General features: G+C 41.5%; 1 protein-coding gene across 3 annotated transcripts; it reads left to right on the top strand.

Moving 5' to 3' along the window:
* The first annotated feature begins 1,550 nt into the window (after positions 1-1,550).
* slc39a6 (solute carrier family 39 member 6) lies at positions 1,551-21,696 on the top strand. Of its 3 annotated transcripts, none has more exons than XM_080033539.1 (14): positions 1,551-1,664; positions 3,733-3,946; positions 5,151-5,428; positions 6,151-6,287; positions 6,838-6,976; positions 7,469-7,558; positions 8,054-8,223; positions 8,640-8,825; positions 10,525-10,609; positions 11,077-11,174; positions 11,480-11,768; positions 13,530-13,610; positions 16,487-16,677; positions 18,390-21,696. In XM_080033539.1, exons 2-14 carry the CDS (start codon positions 3,738-3,740, stop codon positions 18,540-18,542), a joined length of 2,106 nt encoding a protein of 701 aa, XP_079889665.1. In that variant the 5' UTR covers positions 1,551-1,664; positions 3,733-3,737; the 3' UTR covers positions 18,543-21,696. The 3 variants fall into 3 exon arrangements, with proteins under 3 accessions (XP_079889665.1, XP_079889663.1, XP_079889664.1); XM_080033537.1 differs by having other exon boundaries at positions 8,640-8,831; XM_080033538.1 differs by lacking the exon at positions 1,551-1,664 and adding an exon at positions 2,011-2,107 and having other exon boundaries at positions 8,640-8,831.
* The last annotated feature ends 2,379 nt before the right edge of the window (positions 21,697-24,075 follow it).

Raw genomic sequence — 24,075 nt, 5'->3', positions numbered from 1 at the left:
CCCTCCCTCCCTCCATCCATCCATCCATCCATCCATCCATCCATCCATCCATCCATCCATCCCTACCCCCTCCCTCCCTCCATCCATCCATCCATCCATCCATCCATCCCTCCCTCCCTCCCTCCCTCCCTCCCTTCCTCCATCCATCCATCCATCCATCCATCCCTCCCTCCATCCATCCATCCATCCATCCATCCATCCATCCATCTATCTAAAGTTTAATTTCCTTCGTGTCCATAAACAGAAACACACCCATAACAGTAGCAGCTCGTGAGTCTTGAACCAATATTGTGTCAGTGCAGTGGGCACAAATAAATAAAAACGTTTTGGTTTTATACCATAAAACTACCAAATTTCCCCCAAAAATATTTTCATTAAAGAGCATTTCCATTAAGTAATGTAGAGATGAAGATTTAAGAAAAAATCCAGACTGGTCTCTTCATTTTTTCCAGAGCTGTATATATATATAATTATATCCGTTTAACCAATTTAAACATATTATTTTGAATCAGTCCCACTGCACCTGTAACTGTTTTAATTAGGCTATTGTTCTGCTTCACTCATGTGATCTGAATGTTTGAATTGTTCTTGTCTCTTTGTCAGCTTGTTGTATATCTGCATTGTGTGTGTGTGTGTGTGTGTGTGTGTGTGTGTGTGTGTGTGTGTGTGTGTGTGTGTTTGTGTGTGTATTGTATTTTTTACTCGACATCATTGTAAATGAGGGTCACACCCCTCAATTGATCTTTCGAGGATAAAAAAATAAAATAAAATAAAATAAAATAAAATAAAATAAAATAAAATAAAATAAAATAAAATAAAATAAAATAAAATAAAATAAAATAAAATAAAATAAAATAAAATAAAATAAAATAAAATGTGTGTGTTTTATTTGGGGTTTTATTTCCTAGCAGATTTTGTAGAAAGTAATTATAATATCCATAAATACATTTAATTTAGTGCATAATAGCTGAAAAAATTTTTTTGAATTATTTTTTTCCCTTAGAAAGGGTCTCATATATGTCCATATTTCTGCATATTTTGGACCAAGGCCTAGTGCCGCCATCTTGAAAGTGTCATAGTTGGAATGTCATCAGGTGCATTGTTTAAAATTTAGAATTGTTCTTGTCCTTGAAGGCCACTGTAGCTTCTGTTATTATTCTAAAGGGTTGGGGTTACCCAGGGAGTGTTGCATTCTAGAACTTTGTAGAACTTTCTTGATGATGTCATGTTACACACTGCACCTTTAATGGATATATTGATTTTTTAGGTTTTTAACAGTAGCCTAATATAAAATAATTTATAATCTACAAACACGAAAAAATTGTCTAAAATATATTTTTTAAATGCAGGAACTTATCACCAGTAAAATGGAGCTTATAACCTAAACTTTCAACTTCTAAAGTACATCTCGACATCTCGACTTTTTTTCCCCCACGCCCTCTAGTGTCTTGAGTCCGTCACTGAATGGGCTGTACATTTCAGATTTCCTGCAGCCCCTGAAGGCAGCACACACACACACATACACGCACACGCGCACACACACACACACACACACACACACACACACACACTACATCTAGAGACTGAGCGACACATTGGGGCGTACACGCATTAGGATCTGGACTGAGATCGAGAAAGGACACAGCATTAGCCTACATGAAACAGTAAGTTACTCCCACAGAGAGAGACATTTCTCTTTAGCTGGTTAAATCCTTTGGACCTAAGCAGCTAAAGCGTGTAGTGTGCCTGTGAGCCTGTGAGCCTGTGTTTTAGTTTCCGGGTTGCCAGCCTTTGTGCGCACGGCACTTCGGCTAGGGCAGAGCGCATAGATCCAACGTGGTACTGTTTACCTCTGGAGTGTGTGAGTGAGTGTGTGTGTGTGTGAGAGAGTGTGTTTATGCCTTTTTTCATTTTAAACAGTAAGAAAAGGGATTTTTAGGATTGTATATATGGCTTGATTTCACCGGCTTGACTCTAAAGGCCGCATGAGGTTTACGCATGCGCCGACAACATCTCTCTCTATCTGTCTGTCTGCATCTTCAGCGAGAAATGTAACCACAATATCGCGACTAACACACGACTGATCTTACTGGTACAAGCGACGCAGGTGAGGGGCATAACTGCTGCATATTTAACTTAATGCCTTTACATCGCTTTCGCCACTAAAAGGTGAGCTGTGTGTGTGTTGTAGGGAGTGGATAGCACGCTTTTTATATAGAAATGTGGCTTCGCTTGGTTGAACTGTCGCACCAGACTTCATTCAGAAAAAAAACAAAAATCAATATATTGTCCAATTAGAAAGAGGAAGACCGTCTCAATTTATGTGGAATATGTGTGTATCAGCTTCGACTATAATTCGGCTCAGATTCAAACAACATTTGTACATTTTTTTAAGCTGTATTTGTTAAAAACTGTTTTAAGAAATAGCAGAAAACTTCCCAGTAAGTATAGCCTACTACACTACACATTTCCGATCCGTTAGAAAGCTCATTGAGTGTCGGCCAGTTATTCCTTATCGTAACCATAATGTATTTTATGTTAGCTCTGTGTTAATTTGGCTTAATTTGAATACATCGCGAACCAGAGTTGATTCAGAAAAACCTCAAGTTTTTATATTTTGTCTTATCAGTGGAGGAACACAACAACATATGGCGAGTCGGCTCAACGTCCAAACAACATATGTCACTATTGTGAAGCTACGTTGGATTATACAACTGTATTATTGGTAGTAATCGCCTAATTAATCCTAAAAGTAAAAATGTCTGTTCCGCGAAAAAGCTGTGTGTTAGTCCTCCTCATATAGAGCCTACTCGATTATTTACACCAGGACTTGAATTGAGTTTTTGCCACTTAAGTTAAGCTGTTTGTTTATTTGCATGACTGAAAATCTTTTTTTGGCATAATGAGCCTTTTTATACGTTTCTTTGGACTAAAAATAGATTCATTTTACTGTTCTATAAACATTTAGTTTCCAATATTGTGTTATTGCATGAATATTTAACTTGTACAAATGCTGAACTGGGTGAGCGTATACCCATGACAAAGGCATTAAGAAAAGCTACATAAAAACAGCATTCTTTTACACTGATGGTCTGGTTTGCTGTTAGTTACATGTAACGTATGACCATCAGAGGAAAAATTTAAATTCAACTGTTTCAGAAATATAAAAAAAATCCTCATTTGGGCGCTCCGGTGGCGTAGGAGTGGATAGAGCGTGTACCATATTGGCTCAGGCCTTCGTTGCAGTGGTCGCGGGTTCAAATCCGACCTGTGGACCTTTATTACTGCAGGTCATCCCCCCTCTCCCTCTCTCTCTCTCTCTCTCTCTCTCTGTCTCTGTCTCCCCATTTCAACTCTGTACTGTCTAATAAAGCTTGAAAATGCCAAAAAAAGAATGTTAAGAAGAAAGAAAAAGCAACTTGTTTTCTCCCTTGTAGAGAGCATGGCTGTGGAGAGGAGAGGAGTGTGTGTCTGAAAAATAAATGTGTGTGTGTGTGTGTGTGTGTGTGTGTGTGTGTGTGTGTGTGTGTGTGTGTGTGTGTGTGTGTGTGTGTGTGTGTGTGTGTGTGTGTGTGTGTGTGTGTGTGTGTGTGTGTGTGTGTGTGTGTGTGTGTGTGTGTGTGTGTGTGTGTGTGTGTCTGTCTGCCTCTGTCTCTATACTATCTAATAAAGCTTGAAAATGCCAAAAAAAAATATCTTAAATCTTATTTCCTTGTGTTTTCTCCCTTGCAGAGAGCATGGCTGTGGAGCGGAGAGGCGTGTGTGTGGCTGTGATGTGTCTCCTGCTCTCCCTGGCTCTGTCAGGTGTGTGTGGGGCGACAGGGCCTGACTGCAGCCCCCCCTCACCCACCGGGTTAAACCCCGCGGTGCGTTCACTGTCCGCTGTGATCGACACACACACAGCAGAGCAGAGCAGGAGACAACACCTGGAGGCTCTGTTCAACAGGTGAGGTTCAACAGACACACAGACAGACAGACAGACAGACACACAGACAGAGAGAGAGACAGACAGACAGACAGACAGACAGACAGACAGACAGAGAGACAGACAGACAGACACATGCAACACACATATACGCACACACATACACACACACACACTCACTCGCTCACACACACACAAACACTCATACACACACAGATACTCATATACACACGGTCACTCACTCACTCACTCACTCACTCACTCACACACACACACACACACACACACACACACACACACACACACACACACACACACACACACACACACACACACACACACACACACACACACACACACTCACTCACTCACTCACACACACTCATGCACACACACTCACACACACACACACTCATGCACACACACAGACAATTAAAATCAAGGCAATTAAACAGTATTCAGTAAATAAATGCACATGTAGTAAATGCATAGCCTCCTGTGTAACTCTATTCTGCTAAGTTAGTTTTTCATCAATACAGTCATCACAAGAACAGCGAAAAATAAATGTCTGTCTGTCTGTCTGTCTGTCTGTCTGTCTGTCTGTCTGTCTGTCTGTCTGTCTGTCTGTCTGTCTGTCTGTCTGTCTGTCTGTCTGTCTGTCTGTCTGTCTGTCTATCTGTCTGTCTGTCTGTCTGTCTGTCTGTGTGTCTGTCGGTTTCAGGGTCAAAATGTCTTTTTAAACCTTTAGTGCTTGTTTAAAGCAGTTTTATTATATTATTTTATCTTATTTTGAAGGCCTTAAAGGTGCAGTGCATGCCATAAATAAGTAACCATGTGTGTTGTTCTAGTGAAATATTGATAGTTTGTACATAAATAGCAGTGGAGGGTCGTTGCTTTTAGCTGGCAGCTCATACATATTGGAACGAGAACTTCAATACGAATTGAAAGTCGGAAGAAGTTTTAGTACAGACCTAAGATTATAGTATAGTTGGTCTCAAAAACTCAATTCATTGACACCTTGTTGACTTTATTCTCTGCTTAACATTTGCGTGCAGTTTAAACAATGTCCTTAGAAACCTGTAAAGTAGACTTGGTTGTTTATTTTATTTTGTCTTTTGTTTTTGTGTTCCTTTTTTTGTGTGTTTGTATGTTTTCTATAAATAAAGTATTAAAAAAAAAAGTATAACTCTCTTGTCTTCTTCTGTGTTTTTAAATGTTTAAACAGATATGGGGAGAACGGGACCATTTCTCTGGCTGGGTTGAAGCGGCTGTTACACAACGTTGGATTGAGAACTGTCCTGACACAACATCACAACAACAAAGCAGAAAACCATGACAACCATCACCACGGGAGCCACGGCAACCACCATCATCATCATCATCAGCATCACGATCATCATCCCCATGACGACAACAACAGCTCACATCAGCCCAAACACGTCCACGCCGCCGCCGAAGCTCAAAAGGGACAAAATGGCGCCGTGGAAAAACCCAGTGCAGCAGGTACAAACATTAATTAATACAATTAAAAAATAAATGTTTTTTTTTTATTTTTTTGAGTACATAAGTCCATGTCTTATCTATCTTCATTTAAGTCTATTTTAATGTGAAGCTTGTAATGCATGTGTTTTTAAAGAGGACCTATTTAGCTTTTTCTTCTTTTCTGACCTATAAATGCTATTATAATGTTATACAGTCATGCTACATGACACCAAAGTGTCAGATAATGACGTACATGCATTTTAGATGTATTCCCTGCTTACTGTCTGGGGTGGCTGCAGGTGGCTGTGCACAGCCTCAACACTCTGATGCAGTTCGCGGGAGCCTGCTGTCTAGTTTCCGGGTTTTATCTACGTAGATAAAGCGGATTTTCCATGTATGGTCATGCTGCTACACGCTCAGACATCTCCCTGTCCCCCCCTCCCCGCCTGTTCAAATCTGCCCGCGCTCACACTGCAGTCCGCTCAGTGTAACGTGAAACTAGGGGGCGTGCCTGTTGCTATGCCTTCTCTGATTGGCCAGGTCAAACAGAGTATAGAGGGACAGAGCGTTTTTGCTGAGAGGCTAAACTGCAGTACCAATGTTAGACTGTAAAATAGTATAATAGCACCCCTTTAAAGCAAGTAAGCATTACCGGCAGCAGCAAAATACAAAGTACACATACAAAAAAAAATTAAAAATTGAATGAAATATAATTTTTTAATTATTATTATTTTCCCCCCCAGCCCTAGCAACAGGAGCGTCCGCTGCACGACTGGTCACCGAGCACCAGACACATCACCATGACAACGATCACGACCATAGTAACGACCATCACCACGACCACGAGCTGCCCGGCAACCAAAGCTCAGACACTTTAGAGGTACCGGCAGTTCTTAAAGCTAATTTGCATATTCCGTTTATTTCGCATATTTTTTTTAATATTTTTTTGCATATTTTGTTTAATTTGCATATACCGCTTTCTGACTAGTATCACGTGTAGTTGTCCAACGAATAAACAAATCAACAAAGAATCTGCTTGAAAATATGCCGGTTAAATAAAGAAATTAATCAAGTAGCCTGTTAAAGCTATAGTGTGTAACTTCTGTCGCCCCCCATGTGGAATTCTGAGTAATTACAACAACAACACTGTCGGTGCATCGCCATCTACATGAGGTAAAGCCTTCAGTGATGGCACATGGATTTTAAACCTTCTGCTGTATGTCCAGGTTTTTTTTTCTTAGCAGTAGAGTCAACAACTGAAACATTTCTTGGGGATTTTGGGGGGGGGGGGGGCACCAGTTTGTAAACGCTGCCATATTGAGAGCTGATAATAGGCTTAATAGACTTTGTGTCAACTCATTTGGGCTTCTTCAATGTAAGAGACATTCATTTATATTTCCTGGTGAATGTTGTTTTCTCCCCCCCCCCAGTGCCTGAGTGCGTCTAGCTTCCTCTCGTCTCACGGGATGAACACGGAGGGAGTGAGTGTGTCTGACTTCAGTTTCCTCTGCCCCGCTCTGCTCAGACAGATAGATGCAGGAGCCTGTGTCCATCACAAAGCAGGCCACGGTAAGAGGCCCATGGTGCAGTTTAAAATCAGTACTTCACACATAACTATTTTTCTCTAGTTTGTATACATTTTCTGTTGCCTTATTATTTAAAAAAAAAATAATATCTATAACGTTATGAAATTTTAGAATTATTTAGTTTGAGGCTTCAGATAGCACAATAAGAAACAAACTAAGGAACCACTTTATTAGTTCTAAATGTGAAGCCAATCTTTCGAAGGTGCGCAGAAAAAGGGAAGAAAAAAAAACTTATTAGGTGCGTTTCCAACAAGTGCTGTGCCTGTGTGTGCGTGCGTGCGTGCGTGCGTGTGCGTGAGTGTGTGTGTGTGCGTGTGCGTGCTGAAAAATCCAGTGGCAATACACAGCCTAGGTCCTGTAAACAGGGCCTGTAGTGTTTAGATGTGACTCGGAACTTCCATATTCCTCTGATGTTTTTTCCACATAACATGTTCAAAACTAGATCAATTTGTATATTTTTTCTTTTCATTTCCAGCCCATAAACACAGTCAACATCGCCACGGCGACCACAACAGCTCGGATCACGACCACAGTGATGGAGACGGTCCCAAAAGCATCATGATAGGTAGAAAATATCTTTAAAATGTTTTAAACATAGGCGCCTATAGATGAGATGAATCGTTATTAATACTTTTTGTTGTCCCTCTTTCTCTCTCTCCCTCTGTCTGTCTGTCTGTCTGTCTCCCTCTCTCTCTCTCCCCTTCCTCCCTCCCTCCCTCCTTCCCTTCCTCCCTGTCTGTCTGTCTCCCTCTCTCCGTCTCCCTCCCTCTCTCTCTCTTTCTCTCCCCCTTCCTCCCTCCCTCCCTCTCTCTCTCCCTCTCTCTCTCTCCATTCCGCCCCCTCTCCCCCTTCATCCCTCCCTCTCTCTCTCTCCCTCTCCGTCCCTCCCTCCCTGTCTCTCTGTCTCCCCTCCCTCCCCCTCTCTGTCTCTCTCCCTCCCTCTCTCCCCCCTCCCTCCCTCCCCCTCTCCCTCCCTCCTTCCATCCCTGTGTCTGCTTGTCTGTCTGTCTGCCTCCCTGTCTGTCCCTTCCTCTCTCTCTCCCCCCCACCCCCCTCTCAGCCTGGGTTGGAGGTTTCATCTCGATCACCATCATCAGTCTCCTCTCTCTGGCGGGCGTGGTCCTCATTCCCCTGATGAACCGCGTCTTCTTTAAGTTCCTGCTCAGTTTCCTGGTCGCGCTCGCAGTCGGCACGCTGAGCGGAGACGCCTTCCTGCACCTCATACCACACGTAAGTCACACACACACGGTCTGTTAACGGTGTTTATATACACAGCCTAGGCTCTGTAAAAGGGTATCAGACAAAATCCTAGGCTTACTTTAGAGGTGGAGACAGCGATTTTGGAGAACGCTTGTTGTCAAAATCACTTTTAATCTTAGGTCAGTGTGAGGGGAGAAGAGTCCATTGTCCAGACAGGCTTTTGGGTTTCTGACGGTTTAGTTTACAATGTAGCAGCAGACAAACAAATGTGCAACAATAGGAATTTGCTGCCTCGACTCCTTTCTCTCTCTTGCTACTGAAATAGCTCAAACAATGATATTAAGTCCGAGAATAATTTTAACTTTCAGCCCCTGTGTGTGTGCCTGTGTTTCTTTGTCCCTGTCTGTCTGCCTGTCTGTCTGTCTGTCTGTCTGTCTTTGATACAGTCTCAGGGAGGACACCACCATGGAGACCCTGGAGTGAACTTCTCGTCTCCTCACGTTCACGAGGAACCGGAGGAGAACCTGGACGGGGTGTGGAAAGGTCTGACGGCTCTGAGTGGAGTCTACCTCATGTTCCTCATAGAACATTTCCTCACTCTGGGAAAGATGTACAAGGACAAGAAGCAGAAGGTTAGAGTACGTGTTCAGATTATTAAATACTGTTTGAAATAGGGCTGTCAAACAATTCATTTTTTTTTAAGAAAATACGTTTTTTTTTTTTTTTTTTTTTTTTTTTTTTAAGAACGCAAACATACAACTGTAAAAGTGAACACACAAACAACATACAAAATAAAATAAAAAACTAACTTGGCAAACTTTACTTAACTCTACTTAACTTAACTTTCTAAAGATATTGTTTAAACTAAAGGCAAACGATTACATTTTTTAATCAGATTAATCACAGGGTAGCTGTAGATTAATCACCATTATTAAGGGTCTGACGGCTCTGAGTGGAGTCTACCTCATGTTCCTCATAGAACACTTCCTCATGCTGGGAAAGATGTACAAGGACAAGAAGCAGAAGGTTAGAATACACCTTCAGGTTATTGACTCAGAGTGTTGAAAATGATATTGTGTAACACGTGTTTTTGTGTGTGTGTGTGTGTGTGTGGGCGGGGGAATTTAAAGGTGCTGTAAGCGGAATGGTTCTTTTAGCTAACTTCCTGTCAGTTACTGCAGTTAGCAGTCCCCTCGCTCGTCCCTACGTCACCACATTAATGCACTGCGGTCTTCAAACAGCGAGTTATCTAGCATCATCTCAGATCCATAAGTGTGATAAAACATGTTAAAAACCATCAAAACAGACATTGGGAAGGATTTTTACCTGCCATTGTAGGCGCATAAACATTCACCCATCTGTCGCTCTGTCGTGCACCGGCAGTGAGACCATGAGTGAGACGGGTGTCGGTTTGTAGCGTTCTCTCTTGTGATTGGATAAAAATTTCGGGATCCTCCAATAAGTTTATTTGCCGAGAGATCGGCTTTATGAAACGCGCACATTATGTAAGTGATCACTGTATGAATAAAGAGCGATTTAACACTAATATTAACATAAATAAACCGCTTACTTCACCTTTAAGAAATATTAGACGCCCCAAAAAATCATTATCATTGTCTTGTTTTAAATGCGTGCAATACACACACCAATGTCTATTCTGTGTGCATATGATACACCTATCAGGTGATACGTGGTATTTTGACACATCTACTCTCCTCCATAGAAGTTAATGCTGATTTCAATGTTTCTGGTCAATTAAACAGACATCGAGTGTTGAAAATGATATTGTATACCACTTGTTTCCCAGTCTTTGATTGTCACAGTTAATTTAAATTAATATTAATATGAGAATACACAGTGCAGACAAATATTAGTTAAAGGTGCAGTGTGTAATATGACATCATCAAGAAAGTTCTACAAAGTTCTAGAATGCAACGCTCCCTGGGTAACCCCACCCCTTTAGAATAATAACAGAAGCTACAGTGGCCTTCAAGGACAAGAACAATTCTAAATTTTAAACAATGCACCTGATGACATTCCAACTATGACACTTTCAAGATGCCGGCACTAGGCCGTGGTCCAAAATATGCAGAAATATGGACATATATGAGACCCTTTCTAAGGGAAAAAATAATAATTCAAAAAAAATGTTTCAGCTATTATGCACTAAATTAAAGGTACTTATGGATATTATAATTACTTTCTACAAAATCTGCTAGGAAATAAAACCCAAAATTCTACACACTGCAGGTTTAAAAAATTACTTTCTGGGGGCTTGTGGTGCATTGTTGAGAGCATATTTTGGTTGTAATTGTTGTAACCTCCAAACAGGTCCAGAAGAAATGGGACAAGAACGAAAATGGAGATCTAGAGAAACTACCGGCACTGGAGGAGAACGACCTGAAGCCAACGGAAGGTGAGACGGATGGACGGATGGATGGATGGATGGATGGGTGGAGGGAGGGAGGGAGGGAGGGATGGATGAATGGATAGATGGATGGATGGATGGATGGATGGATGAATGGATAGATGGATGGATGGATAGATGGATGGATGAATGGATAGATTGGTGGATGGATGGATGGATGGATGGATGGATGGATGGATGGATAGATGGGTGGATGGATGGATGGATATATGGATGGATGGATGGATATATGGATGGATAGGGGGATGGATGGATGGATGGATGGATAGATGGATGGATGGATAGATGGATGGATGGATAGATAGATGGATGGATGGATAGATGGATGGATAGGGGGATGGATGGATGGATGGATAGATAGATGGATGGATGGATGGATAGATAGATGGATATATGGATAGATGGATTGATAGATAAATAACTGTGATTCTAACAGTGTTAATGTCTTTCCGCAGATGTGGAGACTAACGGGATATTTGGTGGAGACGGTTCGGGCAGCGTTCACGGCGGCAGCTTAGTGGACGAGGAGCAACAGGTCATGCTAGCTCCACAGGTCTGTCTGTCTGTCTGTCTGTCTGTCTGTCTGTCTGTCTGTCTGTCTGTCTCTCTCCTTGCTCTAAACAAGGTTAATGTTCCTTTTGTGTATGTTGTGTTTACTTGCAAATTGTGTATCTGAATGTATTTCCTCTACGAGAAATTGTATTGTATTATAATTGTTCGCTTTTAAATGTTCAATACATTTTTTTTTTTTTTACTTTTTTTTTCTAAAGTTAATGTTTCTTTTTATCACTGTCCCTGTTTAAATAAAGTTATATTACAAGTTCAATGTTTGTGCCCTTATTGTATTCCCCCATCCAGGTGTCCGTGGTCTCCTCCCCGGCTGCTGCTGAGGCCTACACAGACCAGGAGTGTGAGAACAAGTGTCACTCTCACTTCCATGACACGGTGGGGCAGGCGGACAGCGGGCACCATCACCACCATGACTACCACCACATCCTGCACCACCACCACTCCCAGAACCACCACCCCCACTCCCACTCACACTCCTACTCCGAGACCCACTTCCAGCAGGCCGGGGTCGCCGCCCTCGCATGGATGGTCATCATGGGGGACGGACTGCACAACTTCAGTGACGGCCTGGCTATAGGTGGGTTAAATGGAGATTTTTTTTGTGTGTTTTTCAAGCTTTATTAGACAGTTTGGAGAGACAGAGATGAAATGGGTCAGAGAGAGGAATGACATGCAGAAAAAGAATATAAAGATATATAGATGGAGATGGGCTGGCTATAGGTAGGTTAAAAGAAAGGATATACAGATTTTTGTGTAGATTTTGTCTGCTGTGAAGAGGACTGAGCCTCTATGGGGGGTTAAAGAGAATATAAAGAACTGTATACATAATTATTATTTTTTTTTTTTTTCGTGTGTTTTTGAAGCTTTATTTGATAGTTGTGTAGAGACAGAGATGAAATGTGTCAGAGAGGGGAATGACATGCAGAGAACGACCCGGGCTGGATTCTAACCCGGGTCTGCTGTGAAGAGGACAGACAGACAGACAGACAGACAGACAGACAGACAGACAGACAGACAGACAGACAGAGAGGGGAATGACATGCAGAGAACGACCCGGGCTGGATTCTAACCCGGGTCTGCTGTGAAGAGGACTGAGACTCTATTCTTGACCTGCATTAGTTTGAGCAAATATAAAATTAAGTTTAAAAAAAAAAAAATCTCTCTATGGTGCAAATGTGACGTTACAGCAGCATCCGTTTGCATGTTAATCTATCAACCTTGTGCTTTAACTAAATGCAATACTGCAAAAGATAAGATTGTTAAAGGTCCTTCGAGGAACTTTAAGTTTGTGTTAATTCTAGCGCCCCCTTTGGACAAAAGCGGTAGTGTTTTACCACGCCAGCTGTTGTTCCTGGGTGAGCGTATACCCATGACAAAGACATAAAGAAAAACTATATAAAAATAGTATTCCTTAAGGCCCTTTTCCACCGCCGCGCGGCAACGCCGCCGCCTCCATTCATTTCAATGAGGGAAGGGCGGCTGAGGGAAGGCGGCTGAGGGGAGGCGGTTCAGCCGCGGCGGTTGGGCCAGGAAGTGGTTGCCGCCCACGTGAACGAGCGCAGATTTTCCCCAACCGCTTAGCTTTCCCCGTGTTGAAACTTCCAGCGGCAGCCGCCCGGCGGCAAGGCGGGAGTACAAGGCATCGTTGCAAACGGAGTACAGACATAAACAACACGGATCTACCATGTTTTAAGTCAATGTTAAAGTGTCTGTCATTTAAAAAAGATTGGATATATATTCGACGTTGAACACAAACATGTGGAACCAGTGATTGAAGACGATTTTCTAGGGAAATATTTTTTAGACGTAACTGTATTTTCTCTGTACTTTTATTCTTCATAAAAGCTCATATAGAGAGACTATGACATCGTTATACGAGAGAGAGAGAGAGAGAGAGAGAGAGAGAGAGACTATGACATCGTTATACGAGAGAGAAAGAGAGAAATAAGTGTGGTGGACTTCTGGTCGGGCTATATCAACGATACGATCACCGAAGCATCTCGCTGTCATGGCCGCCGAGGCAGCAGCCGCTTCTAAAAACGCCGGGCTCACCGGTGGAGTCCTCCGGCAAGGAGGCGGTTGAGAGGGCGGTTGCCGCGCGGCGGTGGGAAAGGCCCTTTACACTGATGGTCTCGTTTGCTGTTACATGTCATTTATGATCATCAGAGAAGACTGTAATATACAAAGACAGAAATATTTAAAAGTTCCTCGTAGCACCTTTAACAAACTCACCGTAGGCATGATATTCCTAATACTAGATTCAAGATGATTTATTTTGTCATTATACTACTGTTCTCTGTTTTACTAAATGATGGTCTGTCTGTCTGTGTTCTCTCAGGTGCTGCCTTCACTGAGGGCCTGTCCAGCGGGCTCAGTACGTCAGTGGCTGTTTTCTGCCATGAGCTTCCTCACGAGCTCGGTAAGAGTTCAGATCTCACCTCAGTATTTCACACCTGCCCTCCATTCCAAATCTCATACTCATTTCTTTTTTCTATTCTACGTACAACATCTGACCATAAAAATAATCTAGTTTGGATGCAGTAGGCAAACACTTGGGAGATACCTTTACTTTATTTATATTTATTTTGTCCTAACATGGCTCATTGATCTTGCCTCTTGCTTTTATATCCATCTCATCCCCAGTTTTTTTCATACGGAGGCTCCGTCGATGTGACGTCACTTCCGGTGTGTACTGGATTGTGCGTGAATCACCCAAATAGCATGCTGTTTTCAACTCATATCTCGGCCGCATGTAGTACAATCCGGGTATTTCTAACCATACTAAATCTGTCCACAATAATCGGGACATCCTAAATCTTTTTTTCTACCGTACTAAATAGTAGATAGTATGGGGATTGGAACACAGCCCCAGATTTATCTACTGGCGCTCGCAGCACGTTACAGTTTTTTTCCGATTGCTTAAGCACGATTTTGAAAACATGGCCTGATTTTTCAAAACACTACACACAATTAGCCCATCAAACACTCAATTACCAAAACACCTCAGACCCTTTGCAAAATGAAATACTCTTTTCAAAACTATACACTATTTTATGAAAAACACATTTTGTCACCATATGAAACACACACTTTTCATGTGACTTAATTCTGTCTGAACCAGTTACACACTGCTGTTGCTAACCTTAAACACTTTTAGTAATTCTACTTCTCAGTGATTTGAGTAATGTATATAAAGTACACAGAGAAAGTGCAAATATACAATAAGTTCACCAAACACTTGACAAGACCAATGCTACAGACTGAGGAAAATAAAATGTATTTCTCTCCATACACCCAAATCAGTCAACATGGAAAATCACAACAAAACATGTGTGCAGTAGTCTGCATAACACTGTTATCCCAGCAAACAACAAAACACATATACTGTATCCAGTACAGGTTACACATTACAGATAATACTTATCTGTGATTTAAAAAATTTGATAAAGGAAACAGAAAATACAGTATAGAAAATACTAGACATTATCTCTTCGCCTAGCTGGATCTGTCCAGAGAATTTCATCCACATCCTTCCACCGCCATGCAGAGAAAAACTGGATAAGGAGAGTATGGTGGAAGGTATAGAACTGTGAACTGTGGATGGTGTTGAAACCAGTTCTGGCCCAGAGCAGCATGGTGGAATGACACATTGTCCCAGATGACAATGTATTGCGTCTGGTGCATTTGGTTACCTGCTGTGACAATGTTTTGCAATCAGTCTAAAAATGTGAGTATGTGATGTGTGTTGTAAGGACTAATATTGGCATGACGTATCTGTGGACCTCTGTGGATTAGGGTTAAGTGTGTTTAGTGTTTTGCAAATCACTGTGTGTATTGTTTTGCAAAAAGTGTGAGGCTGACTTTGTGCTTATAGTGGTGCACATAGAGCCAATGGTTTGCTTCTTGAGTTTAAGGTTTTGATAATTGTGTCATACTTTTGATTTTAGTGTTTAGTGCGCACACGGGGGAAGTTTTAGCAGTAGAATCATTTATCATGGCGTTATTATCCTGATATGTATGTGTGAAATGATTCAGGAATGTATTAGTAAAATGGCATAGGGTTGTGACTTGTGAAAAAAAAAATCAGATTGGGGGATGAATTTAATCATACTTTTTTTTTAAACTTGATTTCAACCTCTGCAATGGAAGGAATATTTTAACATCGGGTCTGCGACGGTACACAACAAAAAATATGCCTAAGACTCTTTCCAGATGCTTTACTATCATGAAACCAACTCCCCAAGTGACAAAGGTAGAAGGATTTGGTGGATTTGGGTTTACAGGTGCACTATGGGCTTTAACTTTAAAGGAATACTTCACCTAAACGGAACCAGCGTTCTATCATTATAAAATTGCTATTATAATATAATGAATTAGGTTTTTCTTTCCTCAGTCTTCCCTTGGCCCAGCTGTCCTGTTCCTGCACACATCCTGCGTCTACCTCTGGAGCGCGTCGCCTTACCTTACTGCTGCCTCTCTCTCTCTGTTACTGCTGCCTCTCTCTCTCTCTCTGTTACTGCTGCCTCTCTCTCTCTCTCTCTCTCTCTCTCTCTCTCTCTCTCTCGGACTTTTCTCGGACACACATGGAACGTCTCAGCAGCTGCTGCTGCTGCTGCAGCGCTGCTTCTAAAAGCCCTGTCTTTCTACATGGAGTTTTCATAGATAATTCCCATTAAAAATGAAGTTCTTTCGTGTCATTTATGATGCATATGATTTATATTGAGTCTAATATTGAGTCTGGACAGTAATCCGTGCGCCCCATTGCCTTTTTCTTTTTTGCCACATTTTCGCTTGTTTTATTTTGAAAGGGACACACCAGGAAATGGTGTAACTCCAGTGAAAGCTGCCGGTATGAAGTCAATATGACTCTCAGCAGAGTATTTCTCTGTCAGTTAAAGCAGAGAGACCCGAGAGAGACGCGCGGCTCTCAGAAAAAAATAGGCTCCTCCTCCTGAGGTAAAGGGGAGCGTCGCTGCAGACGTGCCTCTGACGTGCGTCTGAGGTTGGATGTGTGCCCGCTCTAGGTTGATTACACGGTCAGTGACAAAAAGTCAGACGCAGACGCGCTGTAGACGCGCAGTAGAGGTAGGATGTGTGTGGGGGCCGTAACCCAGTGACAGTGAGACCATAAAACACTCTTTCTGCCTTTTCTCAGGCTAGGATGAACCAATTTCTAAAATGTTTGCACATTTATACTACATAGGATCTCAGAGTTCAATACACCTTCATATTCCCACTGGCGAAATATATCTTAAACTGTTTTCTCCATTTTTTCTCTTAAACTCCATTTCCCAGGGGACTTTGCGGTTCTGTTGAAGGCAGGTATGACGGTGAAACAGGCGATTCTGTACAACATGCTGTCGGCCATGATGGCGTATCTGGGCCTGATCACGGGGATTCTGATCGGACACTACGCAGAGAATGTCTCCCAGTGGATCTTTGCCCTCACAGCCGGACTCTTCCTCTATGTGGCTCTGGTGGATATGGTGAGTGTGTGTGTGTGTGTGGGGGGGGGGGGATGTGTGTGTGTGTGTGTGTGGGGGGGGGGGGGGGAATGTGTGTGAGTGAGGGTGTGTGTGTGTGTGTGATAGACCAAGATATTTAAATACAAAATAATAGTTAACAGCAGTATGAAGGCGCAAGGCATGTATTAAAGTGCAGGGTAGAATTCACTATGTTATGTACAGTATGACGATGATGACCTTTGCTCATGATGACATGACACTCAACAAAATATGAGTTGACAGACTACGGGGTAAAAAGAACCACTGTCCTACTTTTGGGGGGAACTTTTGCCAACTTCTTTTTTTAAAGTTGTGCTGCTTGTATTTTCATTTCTGTGAGAAATGTTACAGTCAATCTCGTATATTATGACACAACATGCAATTATTGCAGTCAATTGCAGAATCTGTTTGTGCAAGCTAGTCTCGCAAAGCCAGACATCAAGCCACTATATTAAGTCGCAGTGCGAGCGGAAAGCATACGTTTAAGAGGCACACAGAAAGCAGTTGAGCACAGAGTCGATCCCTCGGTCTCTAGAAAGAGGAGAAGTGAAACTCTTTGGTCTCGTCCAGTCAGCAGCATCTGTTAAAGTCCTGACTGGACGTCTAGTGATTCAACTCAGCCTTCAGGACCAGATGGCCTCTCATCTCTGTCTGGGTGTGTGTTTGTCTCTCTTTCTCTCTACTCTCTCTCTCTCTCTGTCTGTCTGTGGGTCTCTCTTTCTCTCTACTCTCTCTCTCTGTCTGTCTGTGGGTCTCTCTCTCTCTCTCTCTCTCTCTCTCTCTCTTTCTCTCTCTACTCTCTCTCTCTCTCTCTGTCTGTCTGTTGGTGGGTCTCTCTCTCTAACTCTCTCTCTCTCTGTCAGTCTGTCTGTGTGTGTCTCTCTCTCTCTCTACTCTCTCTCTCTCTCTCTCGCTCTCTCTCTTTCTCTCTACTCTCTCTCTCTCTCTGTCTGTCTGTTGGTGGGTCTCTCTCTCTAACTCTCTCTCTCTCTGTCAGTCTGTCTGTGTGTGTGTCTCTCTCTCTCTCTCTCTCTCTCTCTGTCTCTCTCTCTCTCTCTCTGTCTCTCTCTCTCTGTCTGTCTCTCTCGCTCTGTGTGTCTTTCTGTCACACCTACACTTGCTCACACTTGGACACGCACACATGTACACCCATAGACACTCACTCACTCACTCACTCACTCACTCACTCACTCACTCACTCACTCACTCACTCACTCACTCACTCACTCACTCACTGTAAAACTTGCACATGGCATGTTTATACAAACAAACAAACATGACAGAGGTTTAGCTGTCACAGACCACACAGCCAAGCTCAGATGGGAGGCTGCCCCCTTGTGGCTGCTGCTCTGTATTGCAGTTGATGCATTTTGTTATTTCCTCAAGTCAGTTTGGCATTTGTTATGCCTTATTGATAGTGTTAAGAGACAGAGTTGAAATGGGGCAGAGAGGGGGGTGACATGCAGAGAACGACCGCGGGTGGGAATCGAACCTGCGTCTGCTGCTGGGCCCTTTACACATTTTTCCATGTGTAAAATGTAGGGTTAGGATTAACAGGACAGCTGGGCCAAGGGAAGACTGAGGATAGAAAAACCTCATTCATTATATCATAATAGTGATTTTATAATGATATAACGCCGGTTCCGTATGGGTGAAGTATTCCTTTACTAATGTGTGTCCTGTCTTCTCTGCAGGTGCCTGAGATGTTGCATAACGACGCCGGTGAACACGGCTTCAGCCACTGTGGATTCTTCCTGCTCCAGAACGCAGGAATACTACTGGGCTTCTGCATTATGCTGCTCATAGCCATCTTTGAGCACAAAATACAACTGGACTTGGGATTCTGAAAGGAGTGTTTTTCTCAACCTAAACTAGTGTTTTTTTATTTTTTTATTTGTTGGTTTACACAGTCCAGTCATGTTTATTTAGTTTGTGTTTCTAACAAGAGTGTGAAGAAAAAACAGAAATCCGATGTTATGTAGGAATAGAAGGCGACTCGTCTCTCTAACGTTGTAGCAGACAGAAGAAAAAGATGGAGATTATGAGTAAAAAATAACTTATAAGATGTTGATTTTTTTTTCTCATGGACTGCGTTTCAAATTGAGCAGCAGTCTCTTGAAGTATCGTCAAATTCCTTTATGAAAAGTCCTGAGAAAACTGCTGTTACCTCTTCTGTCATATTTAGTTGTTTTTTTTACCACATTTTGTCCAAATTTTGTAATAATGATATTAATATTTTTTTTATTTATCTGAAGTGTTGGAGGAGTTTCTGCTACTGTGTGAAACCAGATCAGTATTTCAGTTGGTTCACAAAGTGCCATAACATCCCCACTGTTAGCACAACGTTAAAATGGCTGACCGTTTCTATTTTAAAGGCGCTACGAGGAACTTTTAAATTTTTTCTGAAACAGTCTAATTTTTCCTCTGATGATCATGAATGACATGTAACAGCAAACGAGACCATCAGTGCAAAGAATGCTATTTTTATATAGTTTTTCTTAATGCCTTTGTCATGGGTATACGCTCACCCAGGAACAACAGCTGGAGTAGTAAAAACACTACCGCTTTTGTCCAAGGGCGGGCGCAAGAATTAACACAAACTGAAAGTTCCTCGGAGCACCTTTTAAAGTCCCTCCTATAAGAAGTAAAGCTTTTGCATTTTCCCCACATACTTTGCCAAAATCACCCCTGCACACGGTATGATTATTAACACTAGTAATCATTTATTTATTACGTGTAAAACGGTGTGAAAGAGTCAACACATGTCCATGTTTCTGGTAAAGCTCAGGCTGTTATGTTTGCCTTTTCACCCCCCCCCCAAAAAACAAAAAAAACAAAAGGAACACAGTTTTTTTTCTATTAAAATAATATAATTCTATGGGGAAGAAAAGTTGGTGAAGACTTCTGTTAATTTTGAAAGGTTTGATCTTGACTGAAAAAAAAGTTAAGAGTGAAAAATAATAGAGTGGAGCAACACAGTGTGTGTGTAGAAATGTAGAAATTGGTTTTGCAGCGGAATAAAAAAAAAAATTCTAGACCAAATTGCAGACTAAGGACGGCATATTGGGGCCACTGTGGAGAAGAAAATAAATTATTTTAAAATAATTTGTAAAAAAAAATACTTGTATTCTACGAGACTAAACTTGAAAATTTCAAAATTGCCCAAAATATAAGTCGAAAAACACTTGTTCATTTAGAAAGGTTGGATGAATGTGTTCTGCTATTCTGACTGGCTCCTTCAAACATAACAATGTTTTGTGTTGATTGGACAATTTAAAAAGGACTCGTATGAAAATGGCAATGGATAAAAATGTAAAAAGAAAGACACAGCTGGGCATTGGACTCACAATTAATAATAATAATGATGAACGAAAACACGGCGTAATTATTTAAGTTAAAATAATGCCCCATTGATCGCTGAGAATTGTATAAAAACTTGTGTCAAAGTGCAGCTAAAATGTTTATTTTTTAAGCCAAGATTTGTTTTCTGAAAGAAGGGAATGGTATTTTTGTTCTTAAAGTGCTTTTCTCGTGAGCTAATTTGACATTAGATAAAAAAATTAATATATCTCTATGAAAATCAAATTTATCTTAGAGGCTTAAATTGTCTAAAAAAAAAAACTGATGGTCTCTCTTGTGAGGCGTTCTGACGTTCGATTGAGAACTCAGAAAAGTTGGCCTGACAGAAAACTGGACACAACCTGGTTCCTTATGATTACACTCCTACTACACTCCTATATTTTTCCAATTCTATTTTTTTATTTTTTCAAATTCGGAAGAAATGCATCAGATCTGAACAGCACTTTTTTTTTAACATTTTTTGATGAAACGTTCTAACAAACGAGTCTGTTCATTTCAATTCCATTTTTTCTGGAGGCAACTCTAAGAAACTGGAGCTGAAGAGGCCTAAATAAGCGATGGAAGACTAAAATAAAAGTAGTAAACACCTGCCGATGCATTGATTCTTAAGTTGTTAAGTTGTTAAGGTGATGGCTAAAGGACAGATCCACGTTTGATTGTGTTAAGTTATTGGTCAAGTTCTTTTCTCTTATTTTTATTCATATAAGTAATCTCTCTCTTCTATTTCTGCCTTGACAGCATGACAACATCGAAACTTCCTTTAATTTAGACTAACAAAATGTGTTCAAGGCAGTGGCATACACAATTTAAACACATTATCTGAAATATAATGTGTGCAAACGAGTACAGCACTAACAATGCCTTTTAAGGAGAGACTGTGCAGATTTATGCTGTTATCAGCGTATTAAAATCACACCGTTTCCCTAAAAACGTCGTACAAACCCATCTTACACGTCTGTAAGAAAAAAGCTGAATACACAATATGTTCATTACAGAGCTCAGAAATAGTATACGATGTAGATTTTTTTCAGCAAAAATAGGGAAACTAACCGTAGACTGTTTACGTTTAATTTATAGTTTTTTATTTTTTATTTTATTGTTACAGTTGGAGGATGGTGTGGCAGCTCAACACTGTTAATCTTTGTCACAACAGTATCTGTGTTCAGTTTGAATGTGGACTGTGTAAAAGATTGTTTTGTTGCAAATGTCCAAACATGAGCAATTTTTTCTGTATTTCTTTAAAAACATGTTAAGGTCAAATAACAAAGTTCCCTCACAGGTCGTAAAAAAAATAAAAATAAATCTGGCATTTTGTTTTCTCCAGACATGAACCTTCCTCACTGTGTATATTACATGTACAATATTATACTATATGTATATATTTATGTAAAACACTGTACAACGATTTGTTTCACTCACTCAATCACTCACTGTGCTGTCGTGAGTGAATATTGGTCTGATGCGTCATTTTCAACACCAAGCTAAAAAGTATAGAAATCATGTGGGAACCTCAAAGTGTTTGTTCTAAAACAAAATGGAAACGTGTTTTTTGAAATGTTAAACACTCTTCAGATGCTGTTTCTGTTATTTTGTCCACCACCTCTGTGTTGGATCACTGATGACATTCCTCAACACAAATAAAGCTGCTCACCTTCACACTACAGCCTCCTGTCTGTCTGTCTGTCTGTCTGTCTGTCTGTCTGTCTGTCTGTCTGTCTGTCTGTCTGTCTGTCTGTCTGTCTGACTGTCTGTCTGTCTGTCTGTCTGTCTGTCTGTCTGTCTGTCTGTATGAATGGTGGTGATTTCATAATTCATAAATCATGCTGAAAATGCATTTATTGAAGTAGGTATATCACAGTAAAAGTACTTCAGTAGGCTACTCCACCTTCTGTATGGATGGATGGATGAATGGATAGATGGATGGATGGACAGATAGATGGATGGATAGATAGATAGATAGATAGCAAGCAGTGATGTAGTAGATTAACATAAACCAGACACTTGGCTAGTTTAGGCTTATGTTGATTTGTACTGGTATATGCTTTTTTTAAATATAAATATTGTTAAATTGCTTGCAATACAAAAATATTTTTTTAGGTAGGGGATCATATGGAAATATTCACTGATTTAGACTCAAGGTGATTTTATCAACAAGCACTCCATCTTTATAAGGCAAATTATAATGAAATAAAAGTGCATAAATATATTTCATGGTTTGTTCTATGTTAAAAAAAAGCTAGAAATAAATTAATGTAAAAAGTAATTTTAAGATGAAAGGAGGTCCATTTTTTTTCCGTGAAGAAGAAAACGCGCGCCACTACGGAAGAGCGAGAGGATAAAAAGGTGTAGAGCCAATCGAGCTACAGATCAGATAGGCAACTGTGTGAGAGGTTACAGACCGAAACCGTGCTGTGTTCACCGTGTTTTATTTCCTTTCCCGCTTGACTGAAATGTTCGTCAGTTTCCACGCGTTTACGTGAGTGAGTTTGGGACTGTTTGCTGGTGACATAGCGTGTGTTTACTACCAACGTTTTTTCACGGCAACGTAAGCTAGCTGAGTTAGCTTAGCTGTCGCCATCGTGGGAGAGACGTCGCTCGCTACTGAGGAGACCGTGGACATGAGGATCTTGTTTCCACTTCACGGTTGTGTGTGCGTACTGCTAAATTAAGGATTTTTACCGGATTTCGGTGAGGCTGTGTGTGGTGCTGCTACATGAGAAACAGGTAAGGGACTTCTTTTTCACACTGTATAAGCTACTTCTTTCTCTCCTTTTAAAGATTATTTTGTTGGCATTTTCAAGCTTTATTAGATAGTATAGAGATGAAATGGGGAGACAGAGGGAGAGATAAGGGGGATGACGTGCAGTAAAGGTCTATCCACTACGCAACCGGAGCGCCCCTGTACAAGCTATTTCGGTGGCTACTGTTGTATTGTGTCCGTATGAGCTCAAACTTTAAAGCGCGCCAACGATCCTAAATGAGTGAGGGAGTTTGGGATTGTTAGCTGCTAGTCTCGCAAAGCCAGACCAAACTACAGCAAGTAGTATGGTCTGGAGTTTGGGACTGTTAGCTGCAGATAGACTAGAGCGTAAATGAGCTAGCCGAGTTAGCCGCCATTATGGGGACAGACGGGCCGTGGACATGAGGACTTTCTTACCACTTCATCACGGGTGTGTGCCAACTGCTAAATAACGGACTTTTACCTGCACTTGGTGAGGCTGTGTGCGGTGCTGCTTCAGACTGAGAAACAGGTGAGGGGCTTTTTTCACACTGTAAAAGCTATTTTGGTTAAAGCTGCAGTTGAGAGTTTTTTCACTGTAATATTTGGCAAAACTGTCATAATAGTCATTCAGCTATATGTAGGTGAAGTGGTCTGAAAATATTTTTGTATCACTTTGCTCCCCCCTGCCTCTGTGTGCTGCCCCCCAAAATTGCCACCGCTCATGTTAATTTTGACCAATCAGAGCGAGGTCAGATTCTCCGTTCTTATTGGCTGTGGGACCTTGGCAACCCTAGCAGTCTGACACTAGGCTACTACGGCGGCGGACAGTGAGTAGCAATGTCTTCACAAACAAACCATCAATTTACCATTCCCCGGATACCAACAACTAACACCGCTAAGACAGCAAAAAAACGAGGAAAGACGAATGTTGAATAGTTAACTGCTGAAAGGGAGACGGAGAGAGCTCGAAAAAAAGTACACCGGCCATGTCTTCTTGCCCTATCACGTCAAGACCTCTCCGACCGCGACCTCGTCCTCTTCCTCTGCCCCTAGGCTGCCTGCCGCTAGCAGCAGGACGTCCGCTGGCCCTGTATAGCCCTCGTCCTGTGCTCAGTGTTGCCAACTCATAGCGATTTTTTTCGCTATATTTGGTGACTTTTCAGCCCCCCTGGCGACTTTTTTTTCAAAACGGCGACAAGCAACAAATCTAGCTTTTTTTTCTGGTGTTATTGGTGACTTTTTTCGCCAAAGCAAGTATCACCTCTTCTCAACGAGCAGCGGGAGCACTGACAGACAGC

Source organism: Ammodytes marinus (assembly GCF_949987685.1).
Source record: "Ammodytes marinus genome assembly, chromosome: 9".
NCBI classification, from domain to species: Eukaryota; Metazoa; Chordata; class Actinopteri; order Uranoscopiformes; family Ammodytidae; genus Ammodytes; species Ammodytes marinus.
This window is presented reverse-complemented; position numbering and strand designations above follow the sequence as displayed.